Below are 18,436 nucleotides of genomic sequence, written 5' to 3'. Positions count from 1 at the left end.
CGTCCCGAGGGCGTCCCCGGATTCGGAATCGGCATAGGTAAACTCGAACCTTATTTTTTCGTAATTTTATAGTACTTAAATGGGATTAAAAATCCATAAAATATTCTTGGTAGCTCAGAAAATTATGATTCTTTTTGCATTAGCCTAATAATATTGCTAAGGACCGCGGGGCAAAATTTTAGAATTTTTAGAGTTTATTTGGGTAGTTTTTGCACAAAGGGTTAATTATAAGGACTAAACTGCAAATTTACATATTGTGATTGATGACTGTTTGGAGGGGCCCAGGAGGGGTTGTGTGATATGATTGAGTTATAAGTGTATGATTTGTGAATATAGAAGTGCGTTTTGAGCCCTTTTGCAGGTTGGGTAGGTCCTAGGTATAGGGGAGACTCTGTCGAATTTTCGGCACTACTTAGGACGTATTTGGTCTTTTCTTGGGTTGTATTGAGTCAATTGTATTAAACAATTGTAATAAAATTGTCAGGTGAGCCGGGACAGCCTTCTTCCTCCGCCCAGCCGTCACAGTGACTGCTATCAAGTCTGTGAGTAAAATATTAATTTTAATTGTAATTTCGATATTATTACATGTTCAAGCATGCCTATGTATCACTTATATGTAAATATCTATGTAGTTAAACTCTAGGCACGTTTTATGTTGCATTCACAACTGTTAAAGTGCCATGGATGTTGTTGTGGTAATTTGGAACAGTGTACGTGCGTGTGGTATAGTGTTGGCTATGGATAGGAGGGGTAGACACGACTTGAGATCTTTGCTGAGACCCGGTCCTTCGGGGTAGACACGGCTTGAGTTCTTCGCTGGAACCCCGATTTGGTTTGTTAAGCGAAATTCCGACTTGAGTTCTTCGCTAGCACATGTTGGATTTAAGAGAGCTGTATAGGGGATCAGCTCCCATATATTTATGATTTGACATTACTGAGTGTATAAGTGCTCCAAATTACCTTTTTGTTGTTATGATGTGAAAGTATTGCTGATGTTGCATTTCACTTTTATAGGGTGCATTAGCTTTAGATAGTTATAGAGATTATGGTTAAAATTGATATTTTACTCTCTGAGTCGAACGCTCACTCCTGTTAAATATTTTTCCAGGCCACAGGAGGATATTTTTGAGGTTAACCTGTTTTTCTCCCTCGCAGGTCGTTTATTAATGTTTGTATAAACCTGTTAACTCTTAGAATTTCTGCATGTATTAGAAATATTTATTTGAATTGGGTCTGTAATATAAATTATCATGTTAGACCTGTAAATGTATTATTATATGCATGTTTGATGGACTGGATGAGGGAGCTGAGCTCCCATTTATTTATATGACATTGAGTATGTGGAGGGTGAGCTGAGTTCCCCAATTGATTATATATTGTGTTTACAGGTCGGGTGAATCAAAAACTCTCCGTTGAAAAGTTCACTTTATGGCCGGACTCTATCCGGTTGAATTCTTGAAATTGAGCCTAAATGGGCCTTAAAGTTGGGTTAATGAATAGTTAGGCTTACTACGGATCTCGGGGGCTTTAGGCCGGTCCAGGTCCTAGTGTCAGTCTGACCTATAGGCTGGATCATGACATAAATACAGGATTAAATGAAACAGATAACTAAATTCATTTACTAACTAAATTAACCTTTTCAAATTTATCTATCAATAATTATTTTTTTACAATAACAGAACCAGATAAATGAGTTATTTTTAGCAATAGAAACTTAAAATTTAGGTTTAAAATCCAAAATCGCTTGGATGAGAAATCTAAAAATAAAAAATATTTACTCAAAATACATAATTCTTCTAAGCTAATATACAGCAAATCTTAGTTTTAAGAATGCAAAGCAACGCGTAATACACGCATTAGACAGTGAATTAAAAAAAACCAACATATTGGAGCCTACAGAGCCGAGCCGTGTGACAGCTATTTTTTGGCTCCCTTTTCTGCCCTCCCCTTATTTATATATCTTCCTCTTCCCTCACCATTTCTCTTCATCATATCATCAAAATTTTTAGATATCTTTCTTATCTTTTATTGTCTATCCAACTTCCTTACATGGCCGACTTCTCAAGGAACAGAACCTCCGTTGATGCCTCTTCTGCCACGCAGCCCAGCCGTCTTCAGCGGCGGCGACCGGCGTCCTTGGAGATATACCCCCCTTCGTCTTCCTGCTGGAACGCCGCCATTCCTCTTCTCTCTCCGCTTGTATCTTCACCTACCACGATTGATCGGATGGCGGAAATGAAATCGCGGGAGGACCAGCAGCAGCCGTCGCAGCTTCGGAATCAGGAAACAGACAAGGAAAAGGGTGCTACTGATGTGTTCAAGAAGTGGCAGCACCCGGCAGCTCCTTTCTGCTGCGAGCCGCCTTCATTTGCGCCTAAATTTTTTGTGCCTGTATAGATATCGAATGGAAGGGGCTTTTAATATAATTACATTTTTAGGGTTTTTTTTAAGATTTTCTAACCGCTGAAAATTTAACAATTGCATACAATGCTTGTATTTTATGTTCATATACTTAATGCTAACTATTTCTTTTAAATAAATCATCTTATTTTGAATAATTTTGCGTTTAACATTGAATTTCATTAAGATTGGAATCAATACTTAATTGACAAAACAAGAATAAAGATTTTATCAATATTAGGGAGTTTGTTTTGGTCTTTCACATTTTTTATATAGTAGAAATGTGCATATACAAAATTATAAGATTAGGTTAATAATAAGAAAAATAAATAAATATAAAATATGGTTTATTATAGGTTATCAAATAAAATAAACTCAAATGAAGAATTGTAAGCATAAATCTATCTAAAATAAATTCAATCAAACAATTTCAATTCAAACATCTGTACAAAAAAGGGACCCATCAACTGAAATGATTAAGTACAATTCAATAACTTGCACCTTCAGCACATACTAATTCATTTCAGAACAAATCCGGCGCCTACAGCGCTCTCCATCTCCATCACATGGCTTGAAGGTGACTGGAATGATGCCCTCTGATGCATTGTCGTATTTGTTGGTGGATAGCTAAACAACATAGCATTTCGCGATTTGTCAACACTAAAGCTTCTGTAGCAGGACCATTAGGCACTATTTAGGACCAATTTTATCGGTGTCTAGAACTTGGTTTAGGTTTAGCCACAGTGCCTGTGGCCATGAAAATTATTATTAGCCATAGAATGAAGAAGCTCACAAGTTTTGCTGCTACAATCGATCTCATGATTTTGCAGAACAATTAAATTGAAATAATAAAAAAATTAATTAAATTAAATTTTTATTTTTATTATTCACGATTTATATTTTGACTAAAATATTAATTAATTTTTAAAATTTAAAATTTAAAAATAATATTTTATTAAATTATAAATAATTTATATGATAAATTTAATTAAAGATTAATTTATTTGAACATCAGGAAAAAAGTATAGAAAAATATTTGAACTTTATTCTGAAGTTAATTGATCTAAAACAGAAATGTTATGTATACGAAGGAAAGACGGGACAGAAATTATCAAAATTCAAGGGTGGGGAAGATCAATCCATCACGGAGAATTTGACTAGATATTCCCATATTCACACGCTACCCACAAGCCCAAACATAAACAGTGATTGATGGAAGTGGATTTTTTGCTTTCAAGTTTCCATCACGCGTGGTGGAAATGGCACTGTCCATTCTCACCCTTCGCTCTTGTGGTTGTAGTAGCAGGCTGAGATATTTACCAGATCTTAACCGGAATCATCACACACACACATATCTTATATCTTGTTGTCCTTTACGAAGATTTTTTTTTTTTCTCCTTATGAGGACAGAATTTCTGATTTCTGACTATTTGGTGCGCGTAGAGAATAGAAGCACCAAATTTAAATATAATATGAGTCAAATTATTCACCCCCATTTCTCATGTCTAGAAGTTTCAAGAACATGTAAAACTGAAAATTCCATAAGCGCAGATAGACAACATCTGCTCTGAAGCCCAACTGAGTTTTCTAGGGCCAGAATCAATTAAATCACTTGGCCCAATTACAATACTCACATCTTTTTACTCTTTTTTTAACCCCTTTTGCTTTTGTTCTCTAGTCTCTATCTTCCAGGTCAAAACTCCCAATTTTAGAAAATATAACGTAAAGAAAGTAAGCTTTTCCTGGTCTCGTGTATGCAAAACCCTACGCCAAAAGGTTATTACTTAGAAGAAACAACAACTAAAAAAAGAAAGGTTGATAACTGATAGAAATACAGACTAAAATTTATTAACAAATAATTGATAGAATTTTGATAATCCATCATCAACCCCATGAGCCCATAAATTGCTTGCTAACCCATCTTCCTCTCATTGAAAATGACTTGTCTTAATAATATTTATATTACATTCGCCCACTCAAAAGTGAGTCCAAACACAAAGCTACATATGCATGCAATTGTGGCGGGAATTTGTAAGCATCAGCTGATCCTTTCCGTTTTCTCTTCTCTCTTTCGTTTTATCCACTCAGTGTATTTGTTTCTTAGGAGTTAGGCCCCCAAATTAAACCCCACTCAACAATTGCGTATTATATTTCTGTATATATGATGCTGTGGGTTGAAGGGTCCCACGTGATTGCCACATGCACTATAATATGCCAATCGGTCAGCTTCATATACATCGTCCTAACGCAATGAGTGCTTCGGTTGAACCAATAAATGATTCTGCTCTTTTTTCCTGCGGTTATAAATGCGCAGTTCAAAGATTTGTAAAAAGGATGAGTACCAAGTAAATTAGAAGATCATCACTTCAATGCCTAAATTAATGATAAATATTGAATAATAAAATAAATAGGTAATCATTAGTTGAATTTCATACAGATGAGATTTTAATTATAGTGAATATACAATGTCATCTAGTTTGAATTATTCACCGCGTGTTACTCAATTATCTGTTACTCGTCTTTTATTGATGTATATTGTCCAAAAATGGGAACAAACTGATGATGGTGAATTTGTATGGCGGAGAAAAAAACAGATGAGAAAGTGTTATTAACTAGTTCCGTTTTCGCAGTATTATATGTGTGAAAATGGTAAAACAAAAAGAGGATGGACCAAAAGCAAATTCACATTTACAATGATATAATATTAAAATAGCACAAAATGATAGGCAAAGTGAAAGTGGCCCTTCAATTCATTTTAGTCAATTTTGCATGGCTTTCCATTTCTTTTTTTTTTTTTTCATATATTTTAGCGATAATTTACAATTAAGTTTTTGAGATATACTAAATTCACAAATTATTTTTGGCTTATTTTTTAGCAACGATTTATTCTTCAAAAATTTTAATTTTGTTAACAAATTAGTTATTATCTTTAATTATTTTTTAATTTAAAATTATTTAATTCTTAAAATTTTATTAGTAAAATAGTTTTACATCTAAAATTTATATTTACATAATTATTTATTTTATAATAAAATAATCATATGAAATTATTTAAATTATACGATTATTTAATTATAAAATAAATAATTAATTAAATATAAAATATAGATTTAAAAATTATTTTGCTAATAAAATAAAACTTTTAAAATTATTTTATTAATAAAATAAAATTTTAAAAATTAAATTATTTTAAAATAAAAAGTAATTAACTGTCAATTTAATCAGTGGAGACTAATTTATTAACTAAATTAAATTTTAAAGATCAAATTATTACTTAAAAACATATGAAGGATTAATTTATAAATTTTACTATGTTTCAGGGACTTGGTATAAATTATCTTAATAATAATAATAATAATAATAATAATAAAATTTTAATCTTAAATTAATTAATATTTTTTTATTAAATTAGACATTAAGTTAAATAATTGAAATGATTAAAATGACAAAAAAATTAATTCTATTTCATCCAATAAAAAAAAATATAATGTCACAAATTTGGATTATAGTTACGGTGGACAAATCTGATTGGAGAATGGCAAGCCCATAATGTGGATAAAGCTATGGATATAGGTTGGTTTTATCTTCCAATGTTGTCATCATGTGGTTGTTTTTGAATTTCTTATGTGGCCAAAATTGTCCATTTGCCTGCTCTAGGCCCCTCGTTAATTAAGCTGGCTTAATAAAAAAAACAAGACACCAACTCCCACTATCGTTTAACTTTTTGACTAACTCTGCCTTCCTTTAATCAAAACTCAATTATAAAGCTTGTTTCTTCTTTCATGGTATAGCAAAATTAATGCAACTTGTAAATGACAAATGAAAGAGACATTAGACCTATGGGCAATTTTTTACTTAGGGGAGAGCAGGTTTCTGTTTAAATTAAAAAATTAAATTGAATTGAATCAATTCAGTTCAATCGATTTAATTTTAAAATTGAATTGATTCGATTCAATTTATAAATTTTGATAATTTTGATTAATTGATTCGGTTTGATTATTTTTATAAAAAATAAAAAAAATTAAACGAACCAAAATTACTAATATATATATATCAAGGAAACTTTAAGATTTTTAAGTTTTGATTTCTAAATTTTTTTTTTATGTTTTTGTTATTGAGATTTAATATTGAAAAATATGAAATTTTACGAAATTCGGTTTGATCGGTTTAAATTCAAACCAAACTGATATTTGTTGATATCAGTTTGATTTGATTTTCTCTTAATAATCAATTTGGTTCAATTTTTAAAATTTTCAATTTTTGATTTTATTAATTCGGTTTGGTTTGAAACCAAACCGATCATTTGCAAACCCATATTTTTACTTCTTTACAATTATTATCCTATTCTTTGGTTGTTTGGTTGTGCAGATGGATAAACTATTTAACTGAGAGGGGCAGGTAACACCTAAATCCCCCCAATAATTGAAGAAATTGCTCTAATTTTGCATCTCAAAATCACCAAAGCGCACCTAATACTCAATTAATAAAATTAATCTAAAATTTTCCATAAATAATTATGATCCTGTTATGGGATCTAGCCGAACCATAAATGGAATCAATTCAATTTCAATTCATTTTTTTAAACACCTAAATTATTGATTTTGATTTATAATCAGATTGAATTGTGTCCAGACCTATGATTAAATAAAACATCAAATTGAAAATTTACCTATCATTCCTAATAATTAAAATGAAATATAATTAAGACTGAATTTAAAATCTTATAATTGTAAAGAGAATTGTAATATGAGTTAGGTACACCTATTTTTAATGAAAATGTGCCGTATGGATTTGTTTTGCATGTTATTATTAGTTTGGAGTTGAACTTTTGCGTAGTGTGAAATGCATATGTGGATGGTTGTCTTGTCAGACGCGAAATTACAAGTCAAACAGCTTCGGTTTTGGTAGTTTCTCTTATTTTGACCCAAAAGCATTCTCAGGTCAAACCAAATCATCACTCCGCAATGAAAATTAAAAGAAAATAACAAAATAACAGGTTTCATGCTTTTTTTTTTTTTTTTGCCAATTAAAGCAGGCATTATTATCATTTAATTAGTACTATCAATTAACCTACTAATACATCATTAACATGCTTTGGGAGAATAATTTTCTTCCCTGCAGCCCAATGCCATAGAGATTTTTATAAAATTAAAATTTTGAAATTTTTTATCAGTAAATTAAAATTAAAGAATAAAAATAAAATATAAAATAAAGTCTAAAAATGAGTCGTAAAAATTATCCTAATTTGAACTGATATTTCATGGTTGAGAAAAGAGATCAATTAGATTCAAAACCGATTTTATGCAGTGACAGTCAATTTTGATTCAAGAAGGTTTAAAACTGATTTTAATTTGGTTCAATAACAATTTTTATTTTATTTTAAGTAATTCAATCTAATTTGGTCAATGTGATGTCTTTTTATGTACAGATGACATTTATTTTTTTAAATATAATTTTAACTGAGTCGATTTTAATTTAGAATTGAAAGAGAGGAAATTGAAATTGATCTCCCATTTAAAGTTCAGGACTGATTTAGAGTTTTACACAATTAACCAAAGCCAATTATAGATTTAACCTGAATCAATTCCCATTCGATTCAAGGTTGAACCGATCCTCGGCCGAGTTTACGTGTACGGTTGGCGGTGTCCGTCCTGTTACAAATATTGAAATTCATGGCAGTGGACGCGATACTTTGAAAATCTCGCAGACCACACCAACCTCAACTTTTGTTTTGAAAAAGGCCCACTCCTCTGTTCTTTACAAAATCCAAAAACAAACTCTCTCTCTCTCTCTCTCTCTCTCTCTCCCTCTCCCTCTCCCTCTCCATCATCAACTGCACCGCCACGCTTCCTTCTATTGTGTTCCCCATGCGCATCCTTCAACTCTTTTCCTCTCTCTGCCTTCCAATTTCATCCCCTTATTCTTCTCTTTGGAAACCCATTTCTCGCATCTCTTTTTAATGGATACCACTGCCTTTCACTCTACATTTCTACTTGTCCCTTTCCTTAAACTGGGCGGTAGAATTTGAAAACCAACGTCATTTCAGATATTGGGCAAGTCGGAGCGGAAATGGTGGCTGAAGCTTGGATACTGAAGATGGGTAACCAGGTAAGTACCAATATCAAGCACGCACTCCTTCTCGAACCTTACAAAAAGAAGAACCCAAAAAGACCAGATACCAAACAAAGAGAAACTATTGGAATCCTTTCTTTTGAAGTTGCTAATGTCATGTCCAAAACTGTAAATCTCCATAAATCCCTCACCGATTCCGAGGTCTCCAAGCTTAAAGCCGAGATCTTGAAATCTGAGGGAGTTAACAACTTAGTTTCCACCGATGAAAATTACCTTCTCCAGCTTGCTTTAGCTGAGAAGCTCTATGACCTCAGCCGGGTCGCTAGTGTTGTTTCTAGGCTTGGCAAGAAGTGTTCTGAGCCTGCTTTGCAGGGTTTTGAGCATGTTTATGGGGATATGGTGAGTGGGATCATTGACGTGAAGCAGTTGGGATTTTTAGTTAAGGATATGGAGGGGATGGTTAGGAAAATGGAGAGGTATGTTAATGCAACCTCTAATTTGTGTGCGGAAATGGAGGTGTTAAATGAACTGGAGCAGGCTACCAAGAAATTCCAGCAGAACCAGCACGAGGAGAGTCGCAGAGCTTTTGAGCAGAAGTTTATTTGGCAAAAGCAGGATGTTAGGCATCTTAAGGAGATTTCGCTTTGGAACCAGACTTATGATAAGGTTGTCGAGTTGTTAGCTAGGACAGTTTGTACTATTTATGCTAGGATTTGTGTGGTGTTTGGGGAATCTATGTTGAGGAAGGAGAGCTGTGGGGCTAATGGAGAGATTGGTTCTTCCCCTCTTATGAAGGGTGAATGTGGGGAGTTTTCAGGTCAGATAATGATTTCAGGACATCTGAAACGGGCTATTAGCAGGAAAAGCAGTAATGGTTTTCAATCGGGACCTACTGAGAGACCAGCGGTGGTGAAAAGAGCGACGAGTATCAAATCTAGAATTGATTCACGGAGAGGTGAAGAAACATTATTTCCAACTGAAGAAATCATTTTTCCATGTGGGGCTAGTCCTGGAAGGCTATTCATGGATTGCCTGAGTTTGAGTAGTTCTGCCTCTAAATTGGATAACGTTGAGGATGATGTTATTGATAATGAAGACAGGGGTAGCCAAATTTCTGGTTGTTGTAGCGGTGGTAATGGTGGCATGAAGAGAGAGCACCCAAGCATTTCAGCTTGTTCTAATCGAATCCCAAGTGGTGTCTCTTTCAGTGGAGATCATAGACAAGCTAGGTTTGGTGTTATGAATGCCTGGTTTGCCCCCAAAAGTAGGTTAACAGAGCATGCTTCAACTTCCACAGTGGGAGGATCTGCTCTTGCCTTGCGTTATGCAAACATCATCATAGTTATAGAAAAGCTGCTTCGCTATCCCCATTTAGTTGGTGAGGAAGCCAGGGACGATTTATATCAGATGTTACCAACAAGCTTAAGAATGTGTTTGAGGACTACTCTCAAGTCTTATGTCAAGAATCTGGCTATATATGATGCTCTGCTTGCCCATGATTGGAAAGAAACTCTTGATAGGATTTTAAGGTGGCTTGCTCCGTTGGCACATAACATGATCAGATGGCAAAGTGAACGTAATTTTGAGCAGCATCAAATTGTCAAAAGGACAAATGTTCTGCTGCTTCAGACATTGTATTTTGCTGACAGGGGAAAGACAGAAGCTGCTATTTGTGAGCTTCTTGTTGGGTTGAATTACATATGTCGTTATGAACATCAGCAAAATGCTCTATTGGACTGTGCAAGTAGCTTTGATTTTGAAGACTGTATGCAATGGCAAATGCAGTGCCGAGCTGCTTTTGTTGATTAATTTCATTGCTGAATTTAGATAATTGAAAAAGTTTGTAAAGCGTAGTTGTTGACTCTTGATACTTGTATGAAGACACAAATGACAGTTCAACAGGATCAATATCTTAGCTTTGCAAATCAATGACTTGCATTGTAGAAGATGTGAGTTGATCAATGTACTTTTCTCCCAGGTATTGGAAAATTTTGACGTTTGAAGTACATAAATTTAATTATTTACGGGGAAAAAAGTATCTTTTTCTGTGTAATGTGCATATTTTGTGTACAATATTTCTGTTTTTGCTTGTAAATGTTCCGTTGGATTTCTTTTTTGTTTTACAGATAGTCTTTTAACTTAAAGGAATTGGTTATTGGTGATGCGTAGTTTCTATTATTCTGTTCTACAATTAGTATTTTGTATTTCCTCTTTTTGAAGTGTGATTATGTTTGGTCCTCCTTAAAGTTTATGTTAGCTTAAAACCTCCTTCATGAGCTTAATACCCAGAACGAGAGGAACTTTGTGTTCATCTGTTTATGCGTTTAGTCCAATGTGTGCTAAGTTACTTGGGAAAACTTCCTGTCAAATCCTAAGCAGTTGATTTAGGAAGAATCACGTCATAAGGATACTGTCTCATAAGCATGTGAAGATGTCTGATTACTCCTTGAGTTCTCTGTAGAGAGCATGCAACGGACTGCCAGTGCCATCATTTTGGTTTGAGCACTCGTTAATTTCATTTTTCATCAATGTTCTTTGTCTGATAAGTCCATTCCCAGTAGCCAGTATAACTTGAGGCACGGTAAATTGACATCTGAATTGTTGAGTGGATATGTCTGATAAAAAAGAGTTTTTTGGACATCAGCTCGTGGGAATCTGACGACTGATCTGTGCAACTTTCGCTCTAGCAAATGCATATCTGTTGCTTGAGTATTGTGTGGTATTTTATTATAGATGCGTATTTTAGAATTCTGAATTTCTGATCTGAACTGTCTTTTATGCTTCTCTCACTGCCACACGTTATAACCGACATTTCTCGGTGAGGCTGACTTCTCTATGTTGATTTAACATCAATCCTTCTCCCACACCTTCCCCCCCCTCAACCCCACACAACCTTCCACCACCTTCGCACCAATGACTTAAAAACATTCTAGATCTAGTTGTGTAGCACGAAAACAAAAGGGTACTAGGTGTGGGAAACTACATGGCAAAAGGTTGAACCAATGAAACAGAATTCTTTGATTTAATGCTTTCTTGTTTAGTTGGCCTCTTTCTATAAGCTGCTAGTGCATAATAGGTATTTCATGTGCAATACAGTTAGATAATGCCACTCTTAATTCTCTAATCTGAAATATTATTGTACTGCTCCACTATGAGTTGCCTGATTTAGCAGGGACAGCTTATGTTGTCATTTCATTTTGAAGAATCAACATCTAAATACATTGCAAACTATTCTATTACATGTTCATATAATCTGCGTCTTCTAGCCACACTGCTAATTGAGTCTATCAATGTAATTGTATTTTGAATCCAGGGTGTAAATAAAACATAATTGTGTTTTCTCAATATGTTACTTTTTGAAATGAACCCCAATAACTGCAAATATCTCTGGGGTCTATTCTTGGATGGATATAGAATCTCTCTACCTGTACATGGCAGATGGTTCGTACATCTTTCTGGTCCAAAAACTACTGTCTTAATTCTTTGTTGTTTCCTTAAATGTTTTTAAATTTGAAGACAGCATTGTAATTCTTAAATTGACATGAGAACTTATGTACTAGGGACCCAGGGGATGAAAAAGAGAAGAGAGGCAAATTTACATATTTGTTTTGAACAACACATTAAATTAGTGAGATTATTCACTCCTCTTGACTTATGATCTGATGCCCACTGTCTGCCGGAAGATTTTCCTTTTGAAGCATAAATGATCTTTTATATGCATTAAGAGCTTAATGATAAGAGTATTTACTTTTTATGCCAAGTTTCTCCCATACCCTTGGGTGGATAAAGTTTTATATTTATTGTGTTTCAAGTTCCATTGGACAGCAAAAATTGACATTTCACCATTTTAAAATTTGATGGTGGTTGATTTGGTACTAGCAAAGCAATATCCAACGCCGGAAGTAGGTGCCATCATGTGGCATTAAACAGGTTACAGTTGGTAGAAGAGTGCGTTGAGTGTGATAATGAAAGAGCTCCTTGGACCCTTTTGTGTGGTTGGATGCAGATAAATACACATGTACATTCATCTTTATAAATCCTCATGTGTAGCTGCAATATAATTGCATTAAATTCATACTCTATCCAATTATAAATTGGATCACGTGATCGAGCTCACTTGTTAGTTCTTCCATTATTATTGTTATTTTGTTTCTTTGTTCAATGAAGCCCTTCAAAATAGAGGCAACTATCTCTCATAAATGGTTTGTTTATATTTATGTCTTAAATATATAATGGATCACATCTAAATAAGAATTACTCTGATATTAATATAAAATAAAATATAACAAGAAATCATATTTAATTACCTCCTATTATGGGTTGATAAATCTATATAACTTCTACAAATATATTGGGCCTCGATGGGCTTTGATCTACGAATGGCCCACTACATGTTACTAAACCCACACCATGTTTCCCAGGCCCAATCAAGATTCAGGAAAACGCTGTCGCAGACATATTTCCTAATTCCCACTCTTTCTTGTAAACCAAACACCCATTTCGAAACTGCTATTGTGGAAGCAGAAATCAGCTTAGAATCAGTGATTGTCTCAAACCATGAGTTACAGAAGGTTAGTTAAAGCACATCTCTGAGAAGCCGCAGTATGTTCTCAATTCTATGCGTTAGAAAGTTCCCCTTTTTGCTGATATATGATTTATGTCGAATTTTGTTTTACTAGTTCAAATTATTGTATCGCATTTGAGTTTAATCGTTTTTTAGTGTTACTATCTAATTTGTGTGAAAATGCATTATTTACTAAATCTTGGCATCTTCTGATAATTTTGATCTTTCATCAGTTTCATATGGTTAAGTGAAGCTACTTTCTGGGTTGATCTCGTGGTGCTGATTTTGCTTTTAGGTTACTTTCAATTTATTTTTTAAGCCAAGAGTGTATTGCGTAGTTTTTTATGCTTTGCAAGGCTTGCTTTTTCCCTATGGACATCTATTTGAACTGTTGAAACGGATTCTTCTGTTCTTTTTATGTGGAGCGATAAACCTGATATAATTAATGGGCATTTATATAATTTGTTCATCCATTTTTCAAAATCTTGGCAGGGATATCCGCAATTCAAGGTCAGTTATATTTGATGATGGCCTTGAAGAAGGTGGCCTTAGGGCCTCTTCTTCATATTCCCATAATATTAATGACCACGACAATGACAAAGATATTGACAGTTTGCAAGACACAGTAATTTTGCTGAAGAGAGTAAGTTTCAAACTTGAGAACATCCATTGCTTTAAATTTTAGTTCGCATTTTTGCAACTTGTCTTATTAAACATCTGCACAAGCCTCAATTTAGAGTGTTCAAGTTATTTTTAGAAACCTGAAATGGATACAAGTAATATATGCTTTCAGTTGAGATGATATGTGCAATACTTTTGTTGACATATTTAAATTTTGTTGTCATTGTATACTTAGTATTGTAGACTCGGGATATGTAGTAAAATATGATCATCATATTTAGAGCAAAAGAAGATGCATCTTCACATGTTTCCCAGTGATGGGTATGACTGAGGTTCCCAGTGGTGATACGCATGGTTGTTAAACCTGCACAATATGATGCCATTGAGGGCCTGTGGCCAATATCACACAATGGAGGGTAACACTATCCATCTCCCAATTCCCTCATGATCATCTAAATTGTATTAAAAGCTGGGATCTTCATTGGGAAGTCCCAAATCTAATCATCGAGTTATTACTTTTGGAATCCATAGACCTGTATTTGAGGTTGCTTTTTGCATAAAGCGCTGCTTTATATCTAGAAAAGGTCATTTCTATTAGAGTTCTTGAAAGCTACAGTTGATATGTTCATGCTGTCAAGCATGTAGTGAATTTTTACAATGGTTAGATACCAAAGAGCACAGATTAAATTCTTTGATGAATTGTTACATCTAGCTGAATTTTGGAGCATGTAACAGTTTTCATTGGTGTCATGTACGTGCCTTGTCTCACTAGTCCCTTCTCTTTTCAGATTCCGTGCATTCATACTTCAGTTCTCTTAATTTGTTTCCAAATCTCATTTTGTGATTATTCCTACGTATGTGACGTGCTTTCTGCTGCATTCTTGCATTTGCACAACACCAGAGGTGATAATCTTAAATCCATGGGGAATTAAATTAGTTTATGTTTGATGCATTATAAATGTTTTGCTGAGTGGAAATAAAAAATATTTAAAAAATTGTGGCCTGAAGTTTTCTGGTTCATAAATTTCTATTTTCATTTTGAAGTAACTCATGACATGTATAATTTTTATATACAGTTAACAGATGATATACATGAGGAAGTGGAGAGTCATAATCATTTGCTTGATCGAATGGTATGCAGCCTGTATTTTCTTCATTTGACAGTCATGACTTGAGTGAAAACAACTTTTGGTTCTTTGTTTTTATAAGACTTTATTTTAAAATCAGGGCAACAAAATGGACATATCAAGGGGAATATTATCTGGAACCATGGATCGATTCAAAATGGTATATAAACTAGATTCACTCCTTTTTGTTTTACCATTATGTTTATCTTGATTTATTTCCTAGCTGCTTGGACAAGGCTGAGTAATATCTATTTTTTGTCATGTAGGTATTTGAGAAGAAATCAGGTCGGAGAATATGCATACTTGCTAGTGTTTTCATTGTTTCTTTTTTAATTATATATTACCTTATTAGGTATATGATCCCCTTATGGTTCTGATTTCTGAATACAAGTAATTTGCTCCATTTATTTTATAAAATTAAATATTTGAAAGCAGTGATTGAGTTTCAATATTGTGATTTGTTTCAAGTGAGCTGCAAGTTGACCACATTGTAGCGAACCAGTAGTAGAGAAGAGGAACGAGAATTGCTCAGGTGATGCATGCCTTAAATGAATAAATATCTGATTTTGATATTATTCTGTAGGATCCTAAGATACGTGCAAGTTTAAAGTAGACTTGTGGGAATCTTTTCCCTTGAATCTTCAATTAAGTTGGTGGAAGTTGTGCCATACACAGCTTGCAATCAACTAATCAAGGGAGCTACAGATGACTTGATCCTGGTGTTGAGAATAGGAGGAGAAAGGTTGCTCCCTAGCATATGTGCTGTGAGATGGCATCTGAGTGAAGGATGCTTGCATGTGCATATTCTAACGCGTAAGCATGGTTGGATGATAACATGATGTAAAACAATCATAGACTTGCTGAAAGTACCATGTAAAGGCGCTCAGTGGCCTATGCATTGTTTTGGTATTTTTAGTATGTAATCAAATCATAGATTAAAAATCATTTTTGCGACAGAATTCTGGATTTTGTTCCCCTCATGCGTACTTATAGCCACCTCAGATCTGTACATGTAAAACAAGTTTCCAATTCTTGAAATACCCTAATTTTAGAAAAGTAATCTTGTCCTTAAAGTGTCATAAAGGTCATGGATGCGTAAAGAAACTGTTATGTATAGTGAAATTCTTTTAGACTTGGGATTTGTAAGGAGAAAATTGTGGAACTCACCATCTCAATGAAGCCTCCCAGCAATCTCTCATTATTGTGAGGGCGTGGCATTAAGTCCCCTGCACTATATTATTCTGATTTCCATTAGATTCCTCTTTGGTATTGAGCTTTAGGGGCTAGCCTACAAATCCTGAAAGGAGCCTTCCAAGGCCCCTGAATCTTTTGCTGCAAAGATGGACTGGCATGCATATCTTTATTTGTTCATAAACTGCTGGCGTTCACCAATCCCCAGCCCTGCTTTCCTCCACTAAGTCCACCAAATTTCTCATAATTGGTAAATTTTGGAGTTGGGTTTTGTTTTATTTAGTTTGTTGGATGGATGAAGTGGGTAGAGCGTGAATTGCTTCTATATCTATCTGCACCAACAGGAAATTGGGTCTAGCCTAAGATGGAGAGAATGGCAATAGCGCGAGCATTTTATGCAGCATTAATTTGTCGGTTTGCTCCATCGGTTGGAAAATTGAAAATGGACCATTGAGTGGAAAATTGATAATGGAATCTCTTTTTTTCGTTTATATAATGATATTAGCTTTTTACTCCTTAATTATTCTAAGCTCAACATAACAACACTTTGTATTCTTTGGTGGGCTGCACTCAGTCTGCGGTAATTGCTTAGGCACTGGTTGATCAAGAATCAAAGTTTTCTACTGTCTGGTTCCAGGACACAGTAAAAAAAAACGGAATAAAACTAAGAGAAACGTAATTAGCATATAGTTATCAACAGAAACCCAAAACAATGTAAAGAAAGTGAAAATGAAGATTGGACATAGTGCCACTTGCGAAAGCTGTAGCGAAATAGTGCCACTTGCGAAAGCTGTAGCGAAAGGGAGTCCAATAAAATCGTCCCAAGTTTTTAGAAAGCGAAACGCACCGCTGACCGCCGGTGCTGCATGATGCAACATTGATTCTGACAACAATTAGCAAGTTGGTGCCCTTCTGCGAAAGCATCAAAAGTATAACATTTCTGATGATTCAGGAAGAGGACTCGCGGATTTAAAAAGAAATTGGAACATGGCTTCTCATCATTTAGCTTCATATATGTTAGCTACAGTAAAAAAATCCCACAATTGAATTAAATATTTGTTTATATTCGCATTCTTTTTATAATTGCTTCAAATTTTAATTGTATTTAGTTTTTTTTATAAGTCATATTTTATTAATAATTAAATAAAAAAAATTTCAAATCAAATTAAACCCAACATAGAATAGAGGAGGTGTAATTGAGATTATGTATGCGTACAAAAAAATGAATAGAGAGAGACAATTATTTTCGAATTTGACTCGATCTGCTACATATTTGATTAATTTTTTTCTATTCCTAGCAACAGCACTAAAAACTTGATGTGAACCACCGCAAATGCACGGGTCATTCAAGTAGTATAGAAAAAGATATCGTTCTAATGAAAAGTTGTGTTATAAATTAAATTTTTGATGTAAAATAAACTATACTAAAATTGTAATTTAATCAAACAAATAAAAGAAATTTGAAAATGTGAAGCTTAATGTATGAAAATACAAAACTCAATTCAAATAATGACTAATTTAATAATTATCTAATTAAAAAAATTGAGAAATTAATAATAAAAATTGACGAAATGAAATTAAACCAAGCACTCAAAAGTAAAATAACAAATAACAATTGTAAAAAGACAATTCCAGAATTAAGGGTTCATATTCAAGTCAATTTGAGATTTTTCCTAATTAGCCAAATCTATGAAACTATGGGTTTAAAGGAGATTAATTTTAAAATCTTTTGAAATCTCTTTCAAGTAAAACAAAGTGTGTCTTGGTTAATTAAATCCTATTTTTGCGGAGTTTAAAATTAACAAAGACCCATTAAAATCTTTATTCAATCTATAAAATCCTCTTAATCATTAGTGTATTTCTAGATCTAAGTTAATTAAGTCTAATTTTTTAATTATCTATCACTTATTTTTTTCTTTTCGGTCCTTCAACCAATGATTAAAAACATAACTTAATGGGACTCTACGTTAAGTTTGTCAACAAGCACATAAGAAATGTATTAAATTTTATTAAATGGAGACTAACCTAGTTTAAATCTATAAAAATGACTGAAATATTATATCCATAACTCCAGAATTTAAGAAAAATACGCACAATCTATGTTCATCACAAGAAAAATCAAGGTAGAAGTAGGAATAAAATGTGAAAAACAAATTAAAACAAAAAAACTTGATGTTTGACGTGAAGAAACGATGAAGAAAAAGAAGAATTCAAGCTGTTGCAGTTCAAAAATGGCATGCGCTTCCCTTTTCTCTCTATTCTTTCTCTAAAATATTTCCTTCTTTTTAGCAAAAAATGATGTAAAAGAGCTTTAATACCTCTTGACAAAAACCTTAGAATGGACTAAAAATGATATGAGGTGAGGTCACTACACTCATGAGAAGATTTGCTTTTTCAGCCAATTAATGAGAAAGTGCATAGCTGGAATTGTGCTCATACAGCATCCTATGCAGAGTCAGAA

At 33.7% G+C, this 18,436-nt stretch overlaps 3 protein-coding genes across 5 annotated transcripts; all 3 read left to right on the top strand.

The window, feature by feature from the left end:
- The first annotated feature begins 1,890 nt into the window (after window positions 1–1,890).
- Window positions 1,891–2,558, top strand: LOC110633245 (uncharacterized protein At4g14450, chloroplastic). The gene has a single exon (XM_021781750.2). It carries the CDS (start codon window positions 2,050–2,052, stop codon window positions 2,395–2,397), a length of 348 nt encoding a protein of 115 aa, XP_021637442.2. The 5' UTR covers window positions 1,891–2,049; the 3' UTR covers window positions 2,398–2,558.
- Window positions 2,559–8,156: 5,598 nt separating this feature from the next.
- Window positions 8,157–10,597, top strand: LOC110633273 (protein PSK SIMULATOR 1). The gene has a single exon (XM_021781791.2). The coding sequence runs from the start codon at window positions 8,470–8,472 to the stop codon at window positions 10,279–10,281; it is 1,812 nt and encodes a 603-aa protein (XP_021637483.2). The 5' UTR covers window positions 8,157–8,469; the 3' UTR covers window positions 10,282–10,597.
- Window positions 10,598–12,877: 2,280 nt separating this feature from the next.
- On the top strand, window positions 12,878–15,743 carry LOC110633246 (bet1-like SNARE 1-1). 3 transcript variants are annotated; one of them, XM_058145158.1, is made up of 6 exons: window positions 12,878–13,043; window positions 13,529–13,679; window positions 14,734–14,790; window positions 14,885–14,944; window positions 15,051–15,069; window positions 15,253–15,743. In XM_058145158.1, exons 1-6 carry the CDS (start codon window positions 13,030–13,032, stop codon window positions 15,276–15,278), a joined length of 327 nt encoding a protein of 108 aa, XP_058001141.1. In that variant the 5' UTR covers window positions 12,878–13,029; the 3' UTR covers window positions 15,279–15,743. The 3 variants fall into 3 exon arrangements, with proteins under 3 accessions (XP_058001141.1, XP_058001142.1, XP_058001140.1); XM_058145159.1 differs by having other exon boundaries at window positions 12,882–13,043; window positions 15,368–15,743; XM_058145157.1 differs by having other exon boundaries at window positions 12,882–13,043; window positions 15,051–15,743.
- The last annotated feature ends 2,693 nt before the right edge of the window (window positions 15,744–18,436 follow it).

This window comes from Hevea brasiliensis, chromosome 4 (genome assembly GCF_030052815.1).
Source record: "Hevea brasiliensis isolate MT/VB/25A 57/8 chromosome 4, ASM3005281v1, whole genome shotgun sequence".
NCBI classification, from domain to species: domain Eukaryota; kingdom Viridiplantae; phylum Streptophyta; class Magnoliopsida; order Malpighiales; family Euphorbiaceae; genus Hevea; species Hevea brasiliensis.
The sequence above is the reverse complement of the archived record's forward strand: the minus strand, read 5'-3'. Positions and strand labels throughout refer to the sequence as shown.